We start from the raw sequence: 21,762 nt of genomic DNA, 5'->3' as shown, positions 1-21,762 counted from the left end.
GGGTCCAAGCCATGTCTGCAACCTACGCCACAACTCACGGCAACACCAGATCCTTAACCCACGGAGCGAGGCCAGGGATCGAACCCGCAACCTCACGGTTCCACTGCGCCACAACGGGAACTCCCTCTTGGGTGATTTTTAAAAGTTATATTTCACCCAGGTCTTGTAGTTTCTAGTTGACCTTAGCCAGAGGGCAGAGTCGGCCTAGACTTCCCCGGAGTTGGTGGAAGGAGATCCAGTCCCAAATCATCTGCAGTAAAGACCCTATTTTATTATTTTTTTAAAATTTTTTGGTGCACCTGCAGCCTGGGCCAGGGACTGAACCCACACCACAGCAGTGACCCAAGAGGCTGCAGTGACAATGCCAGATCCTTAAACTGCTGAGCCACAGAGGACCTCCAAGGCCATATTATTTCGTAAGCAAAATGTTTTATTGTTTAAAAAGTACACATTAGATGTCAGCCAGATAAAGCCCCAGCCCCCTACTCCCCCATTCCCACACCAGTGTCCCCTTCTGATGTCCTCTCACGCTTCTTCTTGCAGGTCCCCAGGCATGGGATGCTCTCGTGAGCCTCCCGGACTGTGGGAGGGGCTGGCCTGGGGCCCCAGCTGTCCCTGCCTGCTAGGGCCTCCTGGGGTTTGCTGAATGAACCGTGTCATGGGAAGTGAAGGGTTCCAGGGGGACCAGCCGGGGTAACGGGGGTGTCATTTTACTGCCTCTCCTCCTGCCCGCCCGCTGGGGGCACCTCCACTCCCTGCCTCCCTCCCGGCCAGGGCACAGGGTCCATCATCCCGTCCTCAGCGCCCTCAGCACGAATGCCCACTTTCCCAGCGCCAGCTCGGTGTCCTGCGCGGAGACATCACGGTGCCACACGGCGCGCACGGACTGCTCTGTCCAAGGGAACAGCAGCACGCGCACCGCACGGCCGGTCTGGGCCACCTCGTCAGCGCTCACGGCCTGCAGGCGCTGGCACAGCTCCTCGGGCGGCAGCCCGTCCACTCTCACCATCACCACGTTCGTCTCCACGGCGCTGAGATCCACGGAGCACACAGGGGACGCCAGCTCCTGGAGCCCTGGGCCCAGGTCCCGCGGTAAGTGGAGCCCGACCCCAGGACCCCACCACCCCAGCCTTGTCACCCCAGGGAAGGCAGAGGGCAGCCCAGCCATAGCAGAGAAACAAAGACATGGCCAGACTTGGCTCTGCTGCTTTCTAGCTGTGTGACCGTGGCCAAATCCGTTAACCTCCTGGGGCCTGGGTTTCCTCATCTGCAAAGTGGGGACATCCTGGGGTGGTTGTGAGGACTCAGCGGATGTAAAGACCCCACTTACAGGCTACAGTCTGCCAGACCCTGCAGAGAACTGCTGACCCCACCGGGCGCTCCTGGTCCAGGCCCTGCGCGGGATGGCTTAGCAGCTAAGCTTTACCTTCTCCAGCTGGAAGGATGCACACCTGCTGGGAACTGGGGATCAAGATGTACCCCCGGGACCAAAGGGAAGTGGGGGGGGAGGTCCAGGCACCTTTGGCGAATTTCTGGGCGTTCTGGTGGTCCCTCAGCAGCACCTCTTCGGCGTCAGCCAGTCCCACCAGAGCAGCTGCAGCCAGCACCCCTGCCTGGCGCATCCCCCCGCCCAGGGCTTTCCGGAGGCGCCAGGCTTCTTCAATGAAGTGCTTGGGTCCCCCGACCAGGGCTCCCACTGGTGCACCAAGACCCTGGGGATGAGCGGAGAGTGGTCACCTGCCGGGAGGGGCAGAGGGGACAAGGAGGGGCAGACACTGAGGGCTCATCAGGGGAGGGGTCGGAGGGAACGAGGGCCAACAGCTGCCAGCACAGGAGCTCGGGGACCCAACTCAGCCTCCAGCTGCAGGCACACACAGCCTCCTGTGTCGGGGGCAGCCCGGCACCTTCCCTACCTTGGAGAAGCAGAGAGACACAGAGTCACAGTGCTGCACGATGCAGGCGGGGGGCACGCGCAGAGCCACTGCGGCGTTCATCAACCGGGCCCCGTCCAGGTGGACCCGGACCCCATAGGTCCGGGCCAGCAAGTGCACCTGGGGGCAAGGCGCAGAGAGCGGTTAGAGGGGCCAGGCTGGGGGAGGATTGGAGGGAGGGTGGGTCTGCGGAAGGTCACTAGAGGCCACTGGGCTTGGCTCCTTGAGGAAGCACAAGGGGTCTGAGTCAGGAGGGTGCTTGGCCATCTGGAACCTGAGCAGGCTCTCTGGGCCTTGGCCTGATGCTGTCCTCTGTGTCGGGGTCAAGGGTAAGGGTTTTCCTCCTGTTTACAGTGCGCTCACTGTGGGCCACAGGCTCACCGTGGTCCAGGCCACAAAAGCATCATCCCGTCTCAGCTGCCTCACAGCCCCGCCAGGGGGATGCCCTTGCTCCCATTTCCCAAGCGAGGACTCAGTGGAGTGTTGGCGCTTGAGTTCTCGGGCAAGCGGCAGAGCTCAGCCCTCACACCCTGGGAAAGACCAGGCCAAGCTGGTGCTGCCTGGGGACTCAGCCCCTTGGGGTGGGGGTGGGGGCTCTGCTCTTTGGAGGAAAGTTCGGGCCCTGGGGACTCTAAACTGGGGCAGTCAGTCCCTTCGCATCTGTAGCCCCCAAGCACACCCATGCCTCCCACAGCAGCTCTGGCCTCTGACGGGCACCCAGGTGTGTGTCAGAGGGGACCAAAGCCCAGGAGAGGGGCCCAGAGGAAAGGGAGCCAGCAGCTGGCTGGTGGTCGGGGCCCAGTGCGGGGGGAGAGGGCCTACCTGATGTAGGTATTCGATGGGGAGGACCCGGCCCCCCGAGCTGCTGTGGGTGTTCTCCAGGCAAATGAGCTCACAGACTGGGTGGTAGGGGCTCCCCAGGCCCCGTGTGATCAGCCTCTCCAGCTCTGCCAGGTCCAGGGTGCCATGGGGCAGGTCTGGGAGAGGATGGGAGTGCACCCCCGCAATCTGCAGAGGTAGGGGGCAGAGCATAAGGTCCAGTGGGTCCAGCAGCACCCCTACCCCTGTCCTGTCTGCTTCTCCCAGCGCTGGGCGGTGGGGCCTCCCCCTGTGCTGTGGGCCTGGCACAGACATCCCAGCTAAGGACGCTGCTCTCCCTCTGCCCTGAGCGTCAAGTGCTCTGGGTGCCCACTAGGGGGCAGCGGAGTATCGCATACTGCCAGCAAGCGGGCGTCAAGCCTGCCCCCGCGTGGTCCATCTGGGAACAGCTCTCCTTCCTGTCTCCTCTTGGAGAGGCTGCCTTCCCAGCCACTTCTCCCCTCTGCAGGTCCCATCTCGGCACCTGGGAAGCAGGTTCCCTCCGCAAGTGCTGAGCATCCTGTGCTGGTCCCAGGTAAGGGCTGCCAGGTCCTTACCTGAGCCACCCCGCCCTGCTCATAGACGTGGACGTGGCATTCCTGCCCGAGGAGGAGCTGGGAGCCCCGGCGCCGGCAGTGACACATCACTAAGGTAGATGGGGCAGGGGGGCATGTTGGCACCAAGTCGCATGGGGCCCATCTCCCCAGACCCAGCTCAGCGGGGCTGGCCCCCAGGGCTTTATACCAGTTAGGAAACAGTGGGCCATCAAGACAGCTTCCTCCCATGTGCTGGAAAACCATCCCACTAAGCCCCCAAGTCTGTGGACCATTGGGCCCTGCACATCCTGTGCCCCTATGCCCTTAGGGGACAATGAGCCCAGGCCACGGGCATCAGCCAGGCCCTAGCAGGAAACAGAGGACACACGCACACTGGGAAACCAGTGTTTGATGAAGGGACAATTTGATAAAGGTGTGGCAGCATGCAAAGTCACAAGGTTCAGTGCAGGACCCCCAGGCAGGAAGGGTTGAGAGGAGGGTGTGTCTCCAGGTTCCCAATGGCTCAGGCTCCACTGGTGTCATGGTCCCCAGCACAAAAGGGACAAGTGTGGAGGCAGGGCCTGGAGGGCGATTGGAAGTCGCCCCATGCTCACCAGAGATGAGGTTGGCCATGGTGTTTGTGGGCACAAACAGGGTCCGCTCCACCCCGAGCAGCTCCGCAGCCGTGGCCTGCAGCTCTGGGGGGGGAGGATGGGGGCGGGAGCCCATCAAAAAACGGCCCTTCTCCGGACTCTCTCCTTGCCGACCCCATGAGCCCCTTGTCCGGATGAGGGCGCCCTGCCCAAGGCTGCGGTGAGTGGCCGAGCAAGACGCCAGCTCCGGTCGGCCAGCTGCAGTCTGTGGTCTTGGTGACCTCACAGGGTCCAGGGGCCCCTCAGTCAACCCTCTGCACCCTGCCTCTTTCTGGGCCAGCTTCTCCCCCCACATTGAAACTCTGTGGTTTGAACCCCCGTCCCACCCAGACCTCACACCTGTCTCACTTCCTTTCCCATCAGTCCCTTGCAGGTGGGGCCCTGCGGTTTCCTTGCTGACTTCCTCTCCCAGAACAGAGGACAGGAGCCCTCAGAAGGGGAGACTCTGGGGGACTTGAGGGGGGCTGGAAGGGGTGGGGCTTCCTGCTCCTGCTTTAAAGCGCACTGTGGCTCCCCTCTGCCTGCGGCATCAAGTCCGAACCATGACATTCAAAGCTGGTGGGATCTGGCCTCTGCCTCCCCCTCCCGGCACAGCGGTGGCCTCCCCTCCCGTCCTGCTCCAGCCACACGCCCTGTCCAGATCCTGAGCGTCCTCCCCAGCACGGTGCCTCTCGTTCCCCAGCATTCCCTTCCCTGCGCGGGGCCGGGGTTCGGGGTGGAGCACGTCACTCTCCTTTTAAGCGGTTCCTTCACAGAGTCGTCCTTTCCTGTAAATCCTATGCCTCCCCTCACCCACCCCCAGTCCCCAAGACACGCTCTGCGGACGCCTGCTCACCCCAGCACCTCCTTCATCCCAGGGGGGTAACTGTCTATGCAGCAGGCTGCCTGCTGAGCAGTGGGCCCAGCATCTTTGAGGCTCCAGGCGACAGTGGGTGTCTGCTGGATGCATGATCAGCGCCATCACCGCCGGACCCATAGCCATTCCCTCAGGGCTCAGGTGGTGACCCTGTGGCTTGGCCCTGGCACGGCCACCGTTGTATGCAGCCCAGCCATAGCACTGGCTCACCCTGGCAGCAATTCTCAACCCAGGGTGGGGGCACCGGTCACCTTGAAAACACTGGTGGGGTTTTTAGAACCCACTCCTCGGGAGGTGCAGCCTGTGGAGAACCCCTTTTCTAGACAGATTTTCTGTTTGTTTTCATGTGGGCAAGTGGTGGGTTCTAGAGTGAGACGATCTGGCTTCCCATCCTGCTTTGGCATTTTCTAGGTATGGGACCTCGAGCCCTTGGCTTGGCTTCTCAGAGCCCTCCTCTGCAAGATGAGCTAACATCCAGCTCATGGGCAGTGGGGCCCCACCGGGTCGTGAGCCCACGAGTCACCGGCCGTCCTCTTAAGCTGCAGATTCTGGCTCAGCAGGTCCGCTGTGGGACCCGAGAATCTGTATTTCCAGCAGGCTCTCGAGTGACAGGTCAGACTGAGCTGCAAAGGTGCCAAGCGCAATGCCTAGCCAGCAGCCGGGTCGCCACCCCTGGGTCCCAGGCCACCTCTCCCGCCAGCACCTCGGACAGCGCGCTGGGGTCGCCGCGAGGACCCCGGCCCCGGCCTGCACGCCGGGCTCACCGCGCACGGTGGGGTCCTCGCCATAGTCGTCGTCCCCCACGACGGCCTCTGCCATGGCGCGCCTCATGGCCGGCCCGGGCTGGGTAACCGTGTCGCTGCGCAGGTCCACCACGTGCGTCGGGACCCCGGTCAGGCTCCCAGACCCCCGCGCCCAGAGGGCCCAGTGCCGCCGGGCCGCGGCCCGGGACAGGCTGGAGAGCATGGCGGCGGCCGCGCCGGGCCCCCTGCCCCGACTCTTCCCGGCGGGAGCGGCCGGAGCGGCGGGAGCGGCGGGGCAGGGCTTCCCGGACTTCGGCCGCGGCTGACCAGGGCCGGGGTGCGGGTGGGGCTCGGCGTGCAGGGAGTTGTAGTTCGGCCGTCAGCGCGGCCGGCGCCGCGGGAGCCTGGGCGGGAGGGCCCCGCGGCATGCTGGGAGTTGTAGTTCAGCCGTCGTCGCGGCGGGCTGCGAGCGGACGCGGAATGCGGGAGAGGAAGGGTTCACCCCGCTTACCCAGGAGGAGACGGAGACCAGGCAAGTGGTTACAGAGCAGACGCTCGTGTGCCTCTTCTCGCGGGCCCGCAGCGTCCCGGGCACTTTGTAAGTGTTGGCGTAGGTAAGCCTCCCAGCAGCCCTTCGAGGGCAAGTACTGTTATCACCTCGTTTTGCACGGGGGGGGGGGGGGGACTGAGACGCACAGAGCCAGTGAACGGCCCTAAGGTCACTTGACCCGGAGAGTCCAGCTCTGAAGCACTGTGTTACCTTTGCCCACGAAAAGCAGCTTCCCTTAGGAGTTTCTGTCCTGGCTCAGCAGGTTAAGACCCTGACTAGTATCCACGAGGATGCAGGTTCAATCCCTGGTGTTGCCACATAGATCGCAGACACAGCTGCGGGCAGTTACAGCTCTGATTTGACCCCTAGCCCATGAACTTACATACGCGGCAGGTGCAGCCCTGAAAAGGAAAAAAAAAAAGGCAGCTTCCCATCATCTGCTGTTTTCAGTTGATGACCTGCTGGTGATCAGGCTTTGTCTGGGTGCCAGCAGAGGGATGCAAAGATGGTGCAGCACATGGAGGTGTAATTAGAGGGGTGCACGGAGAGCCCCCTCCTCCATACCCCCGGCCCTGGAGGGGTGGACTGCCGAGGGCCACTGCAGGGTAGCAGTGACGCCCGACTGACTTAATTGCCTGCTTACCAGGGTGTGGCTTTGACAAGCCAGTTGACCTCTCTGTGCCTCAGTCTCCTTACATGCAAAAGGAGCTGTTTTGAGGGTTTGGTGGCAAGGTGCTTTGTGCTGAGCGTGGTGCCTGCCTGGTAGTAAGTGCACCATATGAATGTTTGCCCTCTTACTGCTGCTGCTTTATCATGGTTTCTGGTCACATCCCGGGGTCCCCAGGCTTGGTGCTGCTGTGGGGTGCACCCTGACTCAGCCAAGACTGGGCCTCCTGCAGAGTGACCTACCCTCACTCAGGGAGTGCCCAGCCCGGTTCGGCAGCTCCCCTTCCCCGAGTGTGGGCCACAGATGTCTCTTCCCCACTGGAGGAGGTCAGTCCGGAGCGGCTGAAGGTCACCAAAGAGGCACCCGCAGCTCTGATCAGGGCACCCCTCAGCAAAGAGGACTCTCAGCCTTCACCTGACATTGACCTTCATCGGAGCTCAGCTGTGTGCCTGCTCCAGGTTGGGTCTGCAGATAAATGAGAGCAAGAGCGGCCTGCTCGTGGCAGTCAGACCCTTGGGGTGGGGACACGATGCTGCCTGCTAGTGCTGGGAGAAGCTGCCTGTGGCCTCGTCAAGGCATCAGGGTAGGCTTCCTGGAGGAAGCAGTGATTGGGCTGAGCTTTGAAGGCAGAGCAAGGTGTTAATCAGACAAGGGCAGAGGGAACTGCATGGGCAAAGGCTTGGGGTAGTTGGCAGCTGGACTGTTTGAGGTCCTGAAAGAGGCCCAGCCTGGCTGAAGAAGGCAGCAGGGGCTGGAGATGGAGCCCAACAGCTACACCCAGGGTCAGGGCCACCTCCCTGGAACTTTCCACCTCTCCCCTGTGCCTGTGGGACCATTCCCAGAGGACGCAAATGGTGAGTCCCCATGGCGTCTGGGACCCCAAAGGCTCCCATCCAGAGGAAGGGCTCGCTGTGCCCCCCCCACCCGAGAGCCCTCTGGCCCTGACCCGCAATCTCCACCGAATTCCGGGCCCTTAGAAAACAAGCCCCTTATCTCAGTGTCTGGCTCCAGCCCTTCTGCTGGGAAGTGGGGGGCGGAGAGCAGAGGCCTCCGTGGGAAGGAAGGGCGGGGCTGCGGCAGCAGCGGTGGCTCTCAGGGGAGCAGGGAGAAGGGGCCAACCGCTGGCTCCCCAGGCACAGCAGAGCCACAGAATGGGCCACGCTTTGCCACACCTCCCCAGCCCCAGCCTCCCTGCCAGTGCTCCCAGTGGCCTCGGGGAGGGGCACTGGGCAGGGGCTTAGGGCTACCCAAGAATGCCACCAAGGTGTCACAGCTGGTCACCATGCTGGGCCTTTGTCCTCCCATAGCAGAACTGTTTCTTCAGGAAGCTGGCCTCTTCCCGGGAAGGTGGGGCCCAGGAGAGGGTGCTTCTGCCGGGTGGCTCCTTATCACCGCCTGCCACTTCCCAGGGCACCTGGGCCAGCGCGGCCTCGCCCAATGCTGGCTGGCCAGAGTTGGCGAATGGTGGGCTCTCAGGGGACAAGGGCGGGGGCCTCCCTGGCCCACTGAGGCCTCTTTCTGATGTGTCAGCATGAAGGGAGGCCCTCTGACCAAGGCTTGGTCTCCCGGGGGTTGTCTAGGCACACGCATGTGTGTGAAGGTGTCTTTTCCAATGTGCATGCTTGTTGGTGTGTCCACGCATGCAGGCACGTGGACGGGCGTGTATGCACGTGGGGGATATTTGTGACCTTGTATATAAGTCTGTGTTTGTGGGGGAAGGCATACGTCGGAGATGCTGGGGGTTCGGTTCCAGACCACGGCAATAAAGTGGCTACATGAAGTTTTTGGTTTCTCTGTGGACAGAAAAGTTCTGCCTATGCTGTACTGTAGCCCTTGAAGTGCAGTGGCATTATGTCTAAAAACAAGGTACATACCTTCACTTAAAACACTTTTATTGCTGGCGTTCCTATCGTGGCGCGGTGGAAACGAATCCGACTAGGAACCATGAGGTTGCAGGTTCAATCCCTGGCCTCACTTAGTGGGTTAAGGATCCGGCGTGGCCATGAGCTGTGGTGTAGTTCACAGACACGGCTCGGATCCTGCAAGGCTGTGGCTGTGGTGTAGGCTGGCAACTGAAGCTCCGATTCGACCCCTGGCCTGGGAACCGCTTTATGCTGTGGGTGTGGCCCTAAAAAGCAAAAAACCAAAACTATTATGTTGCTAAAATTGCTAGCCAACCTCTGAGCCTCCAGGCAGTTGCAATCTTTTTTGCTGGTGGGGGGTCTGAAATATTGTGAGGCTGACCAAAACGTGAGCCAGGGACACAAAGTAAGCAGGTACTTTTGGGAAAATGGCGCCAATAGACTTGTTTGATGCAGGGTTGCTGCAAACCTTCAGTCTGTTTAAAAAAAAAAAAAAAGCAGTATCTGCTGAGCACAGTAAAACAGCCTGTACACGTGTGTGTTTGTGTACACGTGTGTGTGTGTGTGTGCCATGCGTGTGTGTATCTGTGTAGGCATATGTCTGTCTCTGTGCATGTGTCCCTGGGTCGTGTGTCTGAGACCTGGGTCACCCTGTTTGTAGGCTGGGGACAGTTCTCGGCGCCCAGGCCAGGATGAGAAGCCAGAAGCCCCTTGTGCAGCCAGCCTGGCTTGTCCCCTCCCCCGCACCCCATGTCACTGTGCTGACCCCACTTCCCTCCTCTTCAGAAGGAGTCCAGCCCTGTCCTCAGCTGCCATCCCGGAGGTCACGCATGCAGACCCACCCACACCACACATCAGCTGTCCCCCTTCTCCCCCATGGCCACCGCCCTGGGTCAGGCCGCCTTGGGCTCCTGCCCCAATTCCCTGGTGGCCTCCTCCCAGTGGCCTCCCTCTCACCGCTGCAGCCACCTTTCTGTTCCCCGAATGCTCTGGCCTCACCCTCACCCCGAGATCTTTGCACCTGCTATTCCCTCTGCCCGGAAACCCCCAACCAGCGGCACGTGTCCCTGGTTGCCACCTCTCTGTCGTCTTGTCTCAGCTGAGATGCTCTTTCCGGGAAGCTCCCCGACCCTGGTCCAGTGGGGGAGGGAGGTGGCTTTCCTTCTGGGGGTGCGGTAGGGGCTTTCTGTTCACTGCCTGCGGGTTATGGGCCCGTCAGGGACACTCTTGGCTTTCACGGTGTGCCGTGTGCCCAGCCCAGCGCCGGCCTGTGGTACTCATGCCCAGTGGAATGGATGAGGAGGGGGGACGTGGCCCCTGGACCCCGGGACCCCAGGGAATGTGGAGACTGTCAAGTGGGGCAGGGGGCCCGTTGGGGGCTCTGACGGTGGAAGCCCCAGGGCCCTGGGCAGCGGGAGGCGGGGCGGGGGCACAGGTGCTGGCCCTGCCTCGGTCTCTCCATGGGGAACACTGGGGGTCCCGGAGGTGGCCCTTTCCCTGGCTTCTCCTTGCCGCTCCCCAGAGCAGCAGGAGGACAGTGGACAGGCTTTCGAGGGAACAGATACAAGTCCTGGGGGGCTGCCTCTTGCGGCACCCCCAGGCTCCCTGGCACCCCTCCAGGGGCAGGCTCTGGGGTGTGGGCACGCGCACACTCACACACACGCACGAGCCAAGTTCAGTGTGCGTATTCCTGTAACACTGGGCCGCTGGCAGGAAGTGAGCGGCGGGGAGGCCGCTGCTGGGAACCCGGGGCTGGCCCTGCCGAGATAAAGGGAGGCAGCAGATTGGAGCTGGAGATAGCAGCCCGGGTCCTGTAAACAGGTTGGGGAGATGTCCTCCCCATCCGTGCTCTTGGCCCTGAGCCTGCAGGATCTATAGGGCGCTGGCCTGAGTCCAGTCCCAACAGCCCGGGAGTCAAGGCAAAGCTCTTTGTACCATCATCTCTGAAGGTGGGGGCTGGGGGTGGCAGAGGGACAGACAGATCCCCGGGGCCTGGGGGCCCTGGCCATGTATGGCAGTGGGCACACAACTGGCTCCAGTGGGGGCCACCCCATGTCAAGGCCAGGTGTGCTGTTGGGAGGGAGGGAAGGGGGTGGGAGCAGCCCCCAGGGAGGGAGAGGTGACAGTGCATCAGAGGGGTCCCCTCCAGAGCCATCTCTGGAGTGCCAGACAGGGCAAGGGACCAGGAGAGGGGGAGCTGCACCCCACGCTCGGCAGGCGGGCTCTGCAGACAGAGCTTGGGGTTCTGGTAGCTGGGAGCCCTTGCACTGTGCAGCCCAAGGGGCAACCCCAGAACTCACATCCTCCCTCCACAAGGGCCTGGACCAGGAGTGCCAGGAGCAGGACTGGGTTGGGGGCTGCGTGGCTGGATTCCCAGTGCCTGGCACAGTGGGAACTCAAACGCACTGGTGTTTTTAAAAACAGCATGAGATATCACACAGCATGCCACAGAAAAGCACATGAGACACGTGCACAGGTTTACAAATGCATATAAAATAGCTCGCGTGTCATTGCCACTCCGACCAGGAAAAAGAATATGGCCAGGATTCCAGGCTTTTCCTTGCGGTGCACAACCCCTCCCTCTGCCGGCAGTTGTGCTGTGTCTGTTATGATTGTTGCCTGTTTTGCTTTATGGTTTTGCCACCGTGGATGGATCCTGAGTAATAGCTGAGTGCTCCCGGTTTGGGGACTCGATCCGAATGGCGTGAGGGGTGTCCCCCGTGTGCCTCGCTCCTTTTTGGATGCTCTGCCTGCCAGATTCATCCGCGCCGCAGCCGTCGCTCGCTCGTCCCTGCCGCGACTGCGCGGTTTTCGGCGGTGCGCAGTGGCTCGTTTCTCCATTCCCGCCTCAGCTCTTTTCAGACCGGGCTTCGGAACAGCCCTGCCGTGAGCGTGTGCGTTCACACGCTTGTTTCCCGGGCTCGTGTGCACGCATTTCCACGGGGCAGATGCCCAGGGAGGCCCCGCCGAGGCGGTGACCTTATCTCCTCCTTGCCAGACCCTCCCGGCCCGGCCCCAAAGTTACCGCGGTGATTCACGCATCATCATCAGATTTCAAAACTGCAGCCGTTCTGGGGACGCGTGGTGGTTTCTCGTGATTTTAATCTGCGCTTTCTGATCACTGACGCACTCCAACACCTTTTCTTACGTGTTAGCCTCTCGGATTCCGCTCCTGCGAGGAGCCCGAGTCTCTTCGAATCGCTTTGTCAGAGTCAGTTCCACATACTGGATGCTAAGCCTTGTTAGTTATGTGTATGGCAAAAAAAATAAAATAAAAATTTCCCCTTTCTATGGCCTGTTTTTTCACTTTTGTGGAATTCTTGCTAGATCACAAGCTCTTCATTTTCTGCAGCTAAGCCCTCCCCCCACACCCGCCGAGATTCATGTTTTGTTCAAAACAGCCTGCCTTTCCCCAAGGTCACGATGACCTTCTCCGGATTGTCTTCTGAAGTTTGGAAGTTCTGCTCGGCCATTATTTAACCACTTGCTGGCCCCATGGTGTGGAGACTGCAGCTGGGAGAGCAGGTGCCCGTGTGACACCTGTGCCCCCCCATCCCAAGGTGGCTGCTGCGCTGGCGCAGGCTGCCAGTGGGGGCGCTGCCTGGGTCAGGGTGGGACAGTGTCCTGACCGGGGAAGAAGCAGCTGAGGTGGGGGTCTTGGTGAAAGGGAGGATGGGGGCCACCAAGGCTTTGGGGATAAAGGCGGGGGGTCCTTGCTGCCTCTCGGAGCCCCTCCCAGGGTGTGCAAGGTTGGGAGCTCAGCCTCTCGATTGGAGGTGTCCTGGGTGTGGACAGGAGCACCCACACCGGGGCAGGGGTGGGGGGTCCAGGGGACAGGCCACGGGGAGCTCCAGGTCTTCGGGGCTCCTCGGGGGCCCGGGGGCCCTAGTGGGCAGAACAGCCCCAGGCAAAGCCTGGCAGGCAGGTGGGCGGAGCATCTGGAATCCTGGGAAATCCACTGGGACAGGACCCCCAGGTGCCCTCCTTTCTCCTAGGAAGCAGCTAGTGAACTCCAGGAATGCTTTGGGGTGGGGACAGGGAGGATTGTGGGGGGAGCCAAGCAAGCCGAGGACAGGGTCCCCACTTCAGGGGCCTCCGCTGGGGCTGGGGCAGTAGGGGCAGAAGGCATGGGGCCAGGCCAGGGTGGAGGGGCAGAGCTTTGGGGACCCCCCCCCAAGTTTCAGGCCCTGGCAGCTGGGCCCAGGGGACCCTCTGGAGCCACACCTCCCCCCGCCCCCCCAGAGCAGACCCTGCACCCTCTGCGACCGGGCTCCCTGCAGCGAAGGCCTGTGCTGGGGGCCTGGCGTTATTTACTGCGGCAGCTTCCTCCTCCTTCCAGTAACTTGTCCTCTGAGTCCAGGCGGCTTCTGATCAGGCAGCAGGACCTCTAATCTCTCGAATCTGCTCTCTTACCGGCATCGGCCTCTCGCTTCCTGTTACCCGGCTGGGGCCGAGGCGCGGGGTCAGCTCCGTGCCGGCTGGGCCCTCGCCTGTTGCTGGGGCCCTGGCCCCTCGGCCACCAGGCGGGGAGCACGGTGGGGTCAGACGCTGGGCATGGGCCAGGGCATGGCCTGTGTGGGGTCCAGTTCCACCGACTCTGACCCCGCGCCGGGGGTGGATGACCTGAGGACGAGGGTCCTGCGTGGTGGGAGGCTGTGGGCAGAGCCCCGGAGGGCACCCTTCCCCTCCCACCTCCCCTGCCTCCCTGTCCCCTGCTCCTGCAGCCACCGGGGCCAGAGCACATGTGGGAAGGAAGGGCAAAGAAAGTTCTAGAGAGCGGACATGGATGGAGCTCACATGGACAGGAGTCGGGGCTTCGGGGTCCACTCTCTGAGCCCGCTTGGCCTTATCCTCAGGGGAGAGGGTTCCTGCTGCAGAATTCCAGGGCTCGCCTGCCGTGTCCACCACGGGTGGGCCTCCCCAAGGACCCCAGAGGCGTCGCAGGGGCACAGGGTGTGGGCGAGAAGGCAGCCCAGCCCCCACCAAGTTCTGAGTCCAGGAACAGACCCCTGGCGTCCCGGGGTAGGTCCTACCTTGTTTAGGAGCGGTGTTCCCAGGGCCCTCGCCCTGTGCTGGATGTGGGGCTCCCCGCCCGTCTTGACCCCAGTGGTGCGACTGGAACCCGGTTCTGGAGCACTAAAGACTGCTCTCCTGGCTCTAGGCCCCAACTGCCAGATGTGTGTCTTAGAAGGAACCCTAGTCCTTCTGTGACTTTGTCCCCCGTGGGCCTGTTTCTGTCCCCTGCGCCACAGACTAGTCAAACTTCTCTTCCTCTGGCCGCCCTGCAGAGGATGGCACTTTGTTGGGGGACCCCCTGGGAGCCCTGGGCTTGGCTCCCTCGCTGCTGACAGGATGGCTGGCCTCAGGGAGGAGTAGGTCTTCCTGGTGGCCGAATTCAGAGCGGGGTCTTTAGGAAGGAGGAAGGTTGGGGAATGGGCCCCATCACAGCCCCGGAGTCCGAGGGGCCTCTCCCTCACTTTGGTCCCCAAAATGGGACCCACGGTATGACTCCCTGGGGTGGAGAGGAGGATTTTATGCTGAGTATTTACATCTTGTCCTTTGAAAATGTCTATCTTTTGTGAATATTTTATAATGCAAGTAATAGATTCACAGTCATGGAAACTTGAAATCTATAAATAACTGTACATATATAGTTATGAGCTCACATGGAATTATGAGCTCAAACCTTCCTAATAAGAGGGTGCATGAGCCACACAGTGAGGTGCTTTGAAGGTCACTGTCTCTCAGGTCTGATGACTTTTTATCCTGTGCACCTGCCTGCTGAGCTCGAAGTGCAGGAAGGCAGGACAAAGGAAGGGCCCACATTCAGGGTCCTGGAGAGTGAGCTCGTTGGGGGATTGATGGGGGTCTGAGGGCCAGCAGGTGGGGTGGGCAGATGGGGCTCGGGGGCAGGCAGAGATGGGATTTTCAGGTGGGCCCCTGCTCCCATCAGGAGCAGAGGCAAGACCGTCCTGGCCCAAGAGTGGGGTGTGGAGAGAGGCGGCCGCAGCTGGGCACCCCCCCGAACCTCTTGCTCAGGATGGAGGGCAGTGCACGTTCCGGCACCTTTCGAGCACGCCCACCTGTCTCTCTAGCCGGGGGGTCCCTGCAAGATTTGTCGCTAGAACACCTGCTACCAGAAACGAACATTTGTCACGCTCCTGTGGGCCCCGGGCAGCGTGTGGCGTCACGTGTTCCTGGTCAGGTGGGTGGGTGACAGTACAAGACGCCGTTGATTCCGAGCGAAGGTGCATTTTCCTGAGTTCCGGGTGAGCAGCGGCTGGTGCTCCCACTAGGATTTGTGGCTGCCGAGGAAGGAAGAGCAGGAAGAAAACGCCAAGGGCCACAGTTCGGTTCACCAGCCCGGACAGGTGCAGGAATAGGATGCTCTGTCTCCTGCCGAGGACAGAGGGCCACGGGGAGATCACGAGGAGCTCTGCTCAGCCGGGACCATGATCCCCATTTAACGGATGAGGAAACTGAGGCCCGGGAGGTAGAGTCACTAGCTGGTAAGTAGCAGAGACAGGATTGGAACCCGTACCTAGAGGTCTGGCTGTGAGCACTGCAGGTGTGCGTAGAGCCAGCAGGGGGCAGTGCTGGCAGCACCTGGAGGCACAGCCCGCCCTGCTCCCCTTCTGCCCCAGGAGCCAACTCTCATCCACTCAGCTTTCTTGTCTTCTCCTCCAGGAAGCCTTCCACGATGGCCCTTAACCCGCTGCCAAGACACACTTTTCTCCCAGGTTCCTGGGCACCTGGCTTACCTCAGAGCAGCTCTGTCCCTGTCACTTGCCCCATGTGCCTCTGCGAACTGCAAGGCCTATGTCTTCCATTCTCAGATCCCTAGCAGGGGGCTTGGAACGTGATGGGCATTAAGAAGTACCTGAATAGGAGTTCCCATCGTGGCGCAGAGGTTAATGAGTCCAACTAGGAATCATGAGGTTGCGGGTTCGATCCCTGGCCTTGCTCAGTGGGTTAAGGAGCCAACGTTGCCGTGAGCTGTGGTGTAGATTGCAGATGCAGCTTGGATCCTACGTTGCTGTGGCTCTGGTGTAGGCTGGTGGCTACAGCTCTGATTTGACTTCTAGCCTGGGAACCTCCATATGACATGGGAACGGCCCTAGAAATGGCAAAAAGACAAATAAATAAATAAATAAATAAGTACCCGAATAGACGTGGATGAGAAAACCAGGAGTAGAGGGGCGTGAGGGCCTTCCTTCCAAAGATGGGGACAGGATTTTCGTGGGAGGAGGGGACAGGCCACCACCAGGGGCCAGCTCCAGCCGGCGCTAGAGGGCATTGGACAGTCCTGGCAGGCGCGAGCTCTGGGCAGGGCCATCCTGAGTTGACTCCTGTGGAGGAGGGCAGCTCCACTCTCCAGCCTGTGGCCCGGCTCCCTCTGGAAGTCCTTCCCACCTTCTCACCTAAGGCCCTCCAGCTGCACCTGGGAAAGGTGCCCGTGGCAGCTGGAGGGGGGATGAGGGCAGCTTGCCCTCTGCCAGACCTCAGGACGGACACTCCCCTGGAACCTGGGGTCAGCTGGCTCGTTGGCACATCCATTCGTTTATTCAGTAAATGTTTATTGGGCACCCATGGGCGCCGAGACCCTGCCTGGCCTTGGGGGTGGGGGACCCTGCCTAGGGGCTTGGCCTCTGGGGTTTGTGAGGGCGCCCCCCCACCCCCGACCCGGGGTTCTAGTCTTTACTTCAAGGGTGGGCTCAGAGCCCCTCTGCCACCCATTCCCTCCCAGCCTGGGGCCGGCAGGGAGACGGTCCCCCCTGGGTTGGGGGAGGGGCTGGGGGAGGAGCCGGGCAGCCCCTCCCTCGGGTGGGGGAGGGCCTCCGTGGGGTGGAGGTGGGCCTGGCAGCCCCGCCCGGCCCCACACACGCAGCTGTTCCCCTGTTCCCGGAATGGGGGTTTTAAACTTTTTTTTGTTGGCGAATATGCATGTGGTCTTAATTATTTATACGCAGCACTTATCTCCCCCAAATGTTTTATCGGGATTCGGCGGATCCGAGAGCGCGAGATGGAAGCCCCGGGGGCGCGCGGGGGCGGGGCGGGGGCCGTAGGGGAGCAGCTGGGAGCTGGGGGAGGTGGTCGAGGCGTCCCCTAAGCCGGCCCGGGGGGTGAAGAAAGGAAGGACCCCACTCGTGGTCGATTTAACTCCTTCAGGCCCCGACGCGCGTTGGGAAACCGCAGCAGGTATCTCCGCGGCGGGAGGTAACACCTGGGCGGGTTTACTGCCTGCGCCATCCTGCCAACAGGGGGCGCCACGCCGGGGCCGGTTCTCTTCGGTGCAAAGCTGGCCGCGGAGGAGGGTGGGGAACCACCTCTTTCAGCAGCAGCAACTCAGGAGGCCTTAAGACGGGTCTCAGCTCTTTCCTGGTAGCGGCGGCCAAAGGAGAGCAGAGGCGTGACCTTTGGATCCCGCACCTGCTAACGTCCCAGAGCGTTAGGGCCCCGTTTAGCGCTCCACCATCCCCCGGAGGCGTTTCCTGCCCGTTTTACAAATGAGGAAAACGAGGTTTAGAGGAGTCACCCATCTGCGGACTCCAGCAGAGCAGGGGTTGGTGCCCACGTGGACTCAGGCGGATGGTCTTACCTGCAGCAAGGCGAGGGGAGGGGCCCGGGGCTGCCCCCTCACTTGGTCCCCCTCCCCGCCCCCCAGTTGCGTGTGGCCTGTCTGTGCCCTCTATTCCTGGCCTTTTGGGCAACGCCGCCTCTGGAGATTCCTGGAAGCGTCCCAGGCACACACCTCCCTCTCGCACCCGCCCACCCTGTGCTTTGCAGGATTTGCAAGGGGGGGGGGGCTCGGAGATCAATCCTTGGGGGCCTTGGGAACCTGGGCCTGGAGGTCCTGGGAGCTCCCAACTGCTCCCTCCGGGGGTGTCCAGAGCGCCCTGACCTGCCCCCCGTCCCGCCTGCACCCAGGCGGCCCTCTGGAGCCCAGGGCGGAAGGCGTAGCACCGTCGAGGCGCCCACGACGGGAGGTGGGGGGGGGCCGCTGGGCAGGGCCTACCCCGACCACCGGGAATTCCAGGAGGGCAGAGGGCCTGGAGGTTTGGAGGTGCACCGAGGAGCCTCCTGCGCCTGGGGGGCTGCCTTACCCCAGTCGGCAAAAGGCTTCGGGGAGGGGGGGCCCGGTCCTGGCCGGGAGGGGGTGCGTGTTTGTGCCGAGGGTGGGGAGGACTTCCTTGAACCGGCCGGTTGGGACTGGGTGGGGGCCGGGTTGGGGTGAGCTCGGGGCCCATGGAATCTGGACTCCCTGGGTCGGCCAGGCCTGGCGGGGCGGGAGTCTCATCGAGGCATTCCCAGAATTGCGCCCCAGGCCGCGGCGAGGAGCTTTCTCCCGAGGTAAAGCTCTTTCCGAGGGGGATTCCTGCGAGCTCCGCCGGGTAATTGGTTCATCGATTGAGAGCGCGGGGCGTGGGGGGCGCCTCGGCGGGGGCGGGGCAGCTGAGTCAGGGGCCCGGCCCTGGGCGGCGCTCGGGGGAGGCAGGGAAGGCGGGAATTCCAGGTCGGGGAGGGTCTCTGGGCCTCCCCAAGTCGGCGAGGACCCCCAGCGGGCAGCCAAGGGGGCCCCCCCCGGGGGCTGAAGCGCCAGCCGGGCCCCCTCGGGCCCCTGGCAGGATCGGTTCCCACCAGCCAACCTGTTCCCATAGCCAGAAGTTGCCATGGTGACCCCCTCCCACCTTCAGCTACAGCTTTTCCAGTAAAACCACTGCAGAAATCCATACTTCCCGACAGGCACGCCCCCGGCCCCCCGCCCCCCACTCTGCGCGGTCTGGGAGCGGCTGGGAGTTAACCCTCTGCTTGCCGGCCTGCCCCAGCCGTTTGGGGGAGGCCAGGGGGGGAGAGAGCCGCCGGCAAGTGGGGGACCTGGGCCGGAGAGGAGAAGGTGCAAGGGGACAGCCAGGCTGGCCTCTCCCTCAAGGCGCCAGGATGGGACCTCAGCAACTCCAGGAAGTTGGAGGGGAGAAGGGGAGCTAGCTCCCCGCCGTCTCCCAGCTTGGAGGAGTCTTGCTGGGGCAGCGGCGGACCCCCAGGGTCCTGGCTTGGCTCCAGCCCGCCAAGGGGGCCTCCTGCCGCACTTGGTGGGGCAGCAGATCTACCCAGCCCGGCCGGGCGCAGCTGCTGGCCAGATTAGGTCCTACTTGGTCCCCTGCTCCTGAGGCACAGACTTCTCTCCCAGAGGCAGAGAGGGCTCAGCTCAAGTCCAGCAGCCCCAGTGCCCACATCTGGCAGCACATCCCCCATGCCTGGAGCCTGGCTCTGTGTCCGCAGGTCTGCTCTGATGGGCTGCTGGGCAGAAGTCACGGACTGCCTCAGGGCTTGGCGTCCTCCCCCGAGGAGGGAGGCTCATGATCTGGGCTGCTGGCAGGTTTGAGGAAGAAGAGGGGTTCCATCCTCCTGGGCCCCAGGGATAAAGCCTGCCTTACTTCTTGCAGGGGGGAGGGCTGGGGACCCCCCGGAGGGTGTGCCGGCCCAGGGGCTCAGCTTTGTGGCCCAGCCTGCTTGCACTTCCAGAGCCGTGAGTGGGCGATGCTCTAATTGTTCTCTCTGTAGCCCAGGATGAATAATTGAGAGGTCTTTGAAGAGAATTAATTAGCCCGTTTATTGACTGTAAATGCTTTGCTGCGGGATGATGAAGGGAAGGCTCGGGCCGCCCGCCCCGTTCCTGTTCCTGCCCCTGCCAGGCCCACAGCTAGACTTGAATTTGTTCCGTGGGCACCACCAGGGCCCAGCGTTTGGCTTCTCCCTGTGAGCGCCCACCTGCGGGCCCCTTGCTACCAGGCTCTGCCCTTCAACCCCTTCACTGCTTCCTTTCTCTTCCAGGAGGCAAGAAGGGACCTCCTTCCCCCGAAAGCCTGGGGACAGGGTATGTCCCAATGTTGGCAGCACTTGCCTAGTGGGCAGGTGTCCTGGGGCCAGGCTCGGGGCAGGGGCTCCCCACCGTGGGGCACCTGTGGGCTGGCTCTGGGCTCTGTGGGTCTCTCTCCACTCAGTCCAGCCCTCCTGCTGTGCCCAGGCCCCTGTGCAGACCAGGCCAAGGGAGCAACAGTGGTCAGACATGTAAACATGCAGACGGGGTGGGGGGGCATCTGTAGGGCCAAAGAGGGTGGGGCTCTGCCAGCCTGGGCAGGGCTGGCTTGCTAGATGGGCATTAGTAGTTAATAATAACAGCAAACAGGAGTTCCCGTTGTGGCTCAGTAGGTTAAGAACCCGACATAGTCCCCGTGAGGATGGGGGTTCGATCCCTGGGCTCACTCCGTGGGTTAAGGATCCAGCGTTGCCTCGAGCTGCGGCATAGGTGGCATGTGGTCAACCTGGTTGGATCCGGTGTTGCCGTGGCTGTGGCGTAGACCACAGCTGCAGCTCCAATTCGATCCCTAGCCCAGGAAGTTCGATGTGGCGCAGGTGCCGCCCTAAAAAACAAAAACCACCCAGCGAACATGTCAGTGGCGGTTAAGTCATGCCAGGCCCCGTTCTAAGCACAGTACAGAGACGGACTCACTTAATCTTCCCCGGTGTAGACTCCATGAGGGCAGGGGCGTGGGCTCGCTCTCTGATGGGTCTGCAGAGTGCAGAGCGGAACCTGCAGCACCGAGGAGGGCCTGGTGGATGGATGGGTGGATGAATGAATGAACGAATGCCGGGAAACCGAGAGGCAGAGCTGGGCTCTCACCGCCTTTTTGTTTGACTCAGGGACCCACGCTCTGCTGCAGATGCCCTCCCTGGGGAATGAGGGCACCTCCCCGGCCACGCAGCCCTCCTTCCAGGGCTGCTGCTAGCACCACTGCTAGTCTGCTTTTCTTGAGCATCCGATCTGGGCCAGGGTCTTCCGTACACCCCTTCCGGACAGTCCTGTGAACAGGGTGGTCGAACAGCTGACTGTCACATCCCACCTGCCCTTGACAGTGACCCCAGACACCAGTTAGTGAATGTCGGGGCTGAGGCTCGAACCCACTTGTGTGAGTCCCCCGTTGCAATGACACCTGTTGCTTCCCCTGCTCCCTCCCCTTCCTCACCCCCGGGAACTGGCCCCCTGCCCTTGGCAAGGTTAGGGTAGGAGCGGGAACACCTCCTCCAGGGCCTCTGCAGCGGAGGAGGAGAAGCTGGGTGCAGAGGACCTGGGAAGGCTGGTGTGTGCGGGATGCCCGGGCCCAGGAGGTGGGGAGGAGCCCTGTGTGGTGAGGTCTGCGTCCCAGGCAGGGCCAGAGGCAGAGCACGGCACCCACCTCCAGAACGTGCTCCCTGTGCTAAACTGAGTCGCTGTCCCCATTAGACACTAGCTCCCCATCCTCCCCTTTCCCAGCCCCTGGCAACCACCATTCTACTTTGTCGCCATAAATTTGACTCTTTCTAGAGAAATTACATAATATTTGTCCTTTCATGGCTGGCTTATTTCCTGGAGCATAATGCTTTTCAAGGTCCATCGTGTTGTAGCCTGTGTCAGAATGTCCTTCCTTTTTAAGGCTGTATAATATTCCATTGTATTTATCGACCACATTTTGTTTATCCATTCATCCGTTGATGAACACGTGGGCTGCTTCTATCTTTTGGCTGCTGTGATTAATGCTGCCGTCAACACGGGTGTGAGTATCTGTTTGAGACTCTGCTTTCAGTTCTTTCGAGTACATACCCAGACGTAGAATTGCTGGGTTATTTAACAATCTAAGTTTAGGAGCTCCCATTGTGTCGCCGTGGAAACAAATCCAACTAGCATCCATCCGGACGCAGGTTCCATCCCTGACCTCGCTCAGTGGGTTAAGGATCCGGCGTTGTGGTGAGCTGTGGTGTAGGTCGCAGACATGGCTTGGGTCTGGCGTGGCTGTGGCTGTGGTGTGGGCCGGCAGCTGCACCTCCGATTTGACCCCTAGCCTGGGAGCCTCCATGTGCTGTAGGTGTGGCCCTAAAAAGCCAAACAAACAAACAAACAAACAAACAAACAAAATTTAATTTTTTGAGAAGCTGCCATAGTGTTTTGCGCAGTGCTTGCTCCGTTTTCCATTCGTCGCTGGTAGCCGTGCCCAAGGGTTCCCGTTTCCCTGCATCCTCACCAACGCTTGTTGTTTTGTTTTTTCCTTCCTTCCTCCCTCGCTCCCTTC

The 21,762-nt window shown here is 61.6% G+C and overlaps 1 protein-coding gene across 2 annotated transcripts; it reads right to left on the bottom strand.

Moving 5' to 3' along the window:
• Positions 1 to 412: 412 nt before the first annotated feature.
• LOC125113786 (probable low-specificity L-threonine aldolase 2) lies at positions 413 to 5,967 on the bottom strand. Of its 2 annotated transcripts, XM_047756729.1 has the most exons (7): positions 5,599 to 5,967; positions 3,940 to 4,023; positions 3,347 to 3,435; positions 2,754 to 2,939; positions 1,914 to 2,051; positions 1,520 to 1,712; positions 413 to 1,074 (listed from the first exon to the last, which is right to left on the bottom strand). In XM_047756729.1, the coding sequence occupies exons 1-7, from the start codon at positions 5,798 to 5,800 to the stop codon at positions 788 to 790; spliced, it is 1,179 nt and encodes a 392-aa protein (XP_047612685.1). In that variant the 5' UTR covers positions 5,801 to 5,967; the 3' UTR covers positions 413 to 787. The 2 variants fall into 2 exon arrangements, with proteins under 2 accessions (XP_047612685.1, XP_047612686.1); XM_047756730.1 differs by lacking the exons at positions 3,347 to 3,435; positions 5,599 to 5,967 and adding an exon at positions 4,814 to 5,590.
• Positions 5,968 to 21,762: the final 15,795 nt, after the last annotated feature.

The sequence above is a fragment of the Phacochoerus africanus genome, chromosome 14 (genome assembly GCF_016906955.1).
Source record: "Phacochoerus africanus isolate WHEZ1 chromosome 14, ROS_Pafr_v1, whole genome shotgun sequence".
NCBI lineage: Eukaryota > Metazoa > Chordata > Mammalia > Artiodactyla > Suidae > Phacochoerus > Phacochoerus africanus.
The sequence above is the reverse complement of the archived record's forward strand: the minus strand, read 5'-3'. Positions and strand labels throughout refer to the sequence as shown.

What these genes read in the sequence shown, in the direction of transcription:
- LOC125113786 (XM_047756729.1), bottom strand. Translation starts at nt 5,800, where the DNA reads ATGCTCTCCAGCCTGTCCCGGGCCGCGGCCCGGCGGCACTGGGCCCTC. An exon ending in CGAGGACCCCACCGTGCGCG is followed by an intron (nt 4,024 to 5,598) that starts GTGAGCCCGGCG and finishes CTCCCCCCCCAG; the next exon opens with AGCTGCAGGCCACGGCTGCG. An exon ending in CATGGCCAACCTCATCTCTG is followed by an intron (nt 3,436 to 3,939) that starts GTGAGCATGGGG and finishes CATCTACCTTAG; the next exon opens with TGATGTGTCACTGCCGGCGC.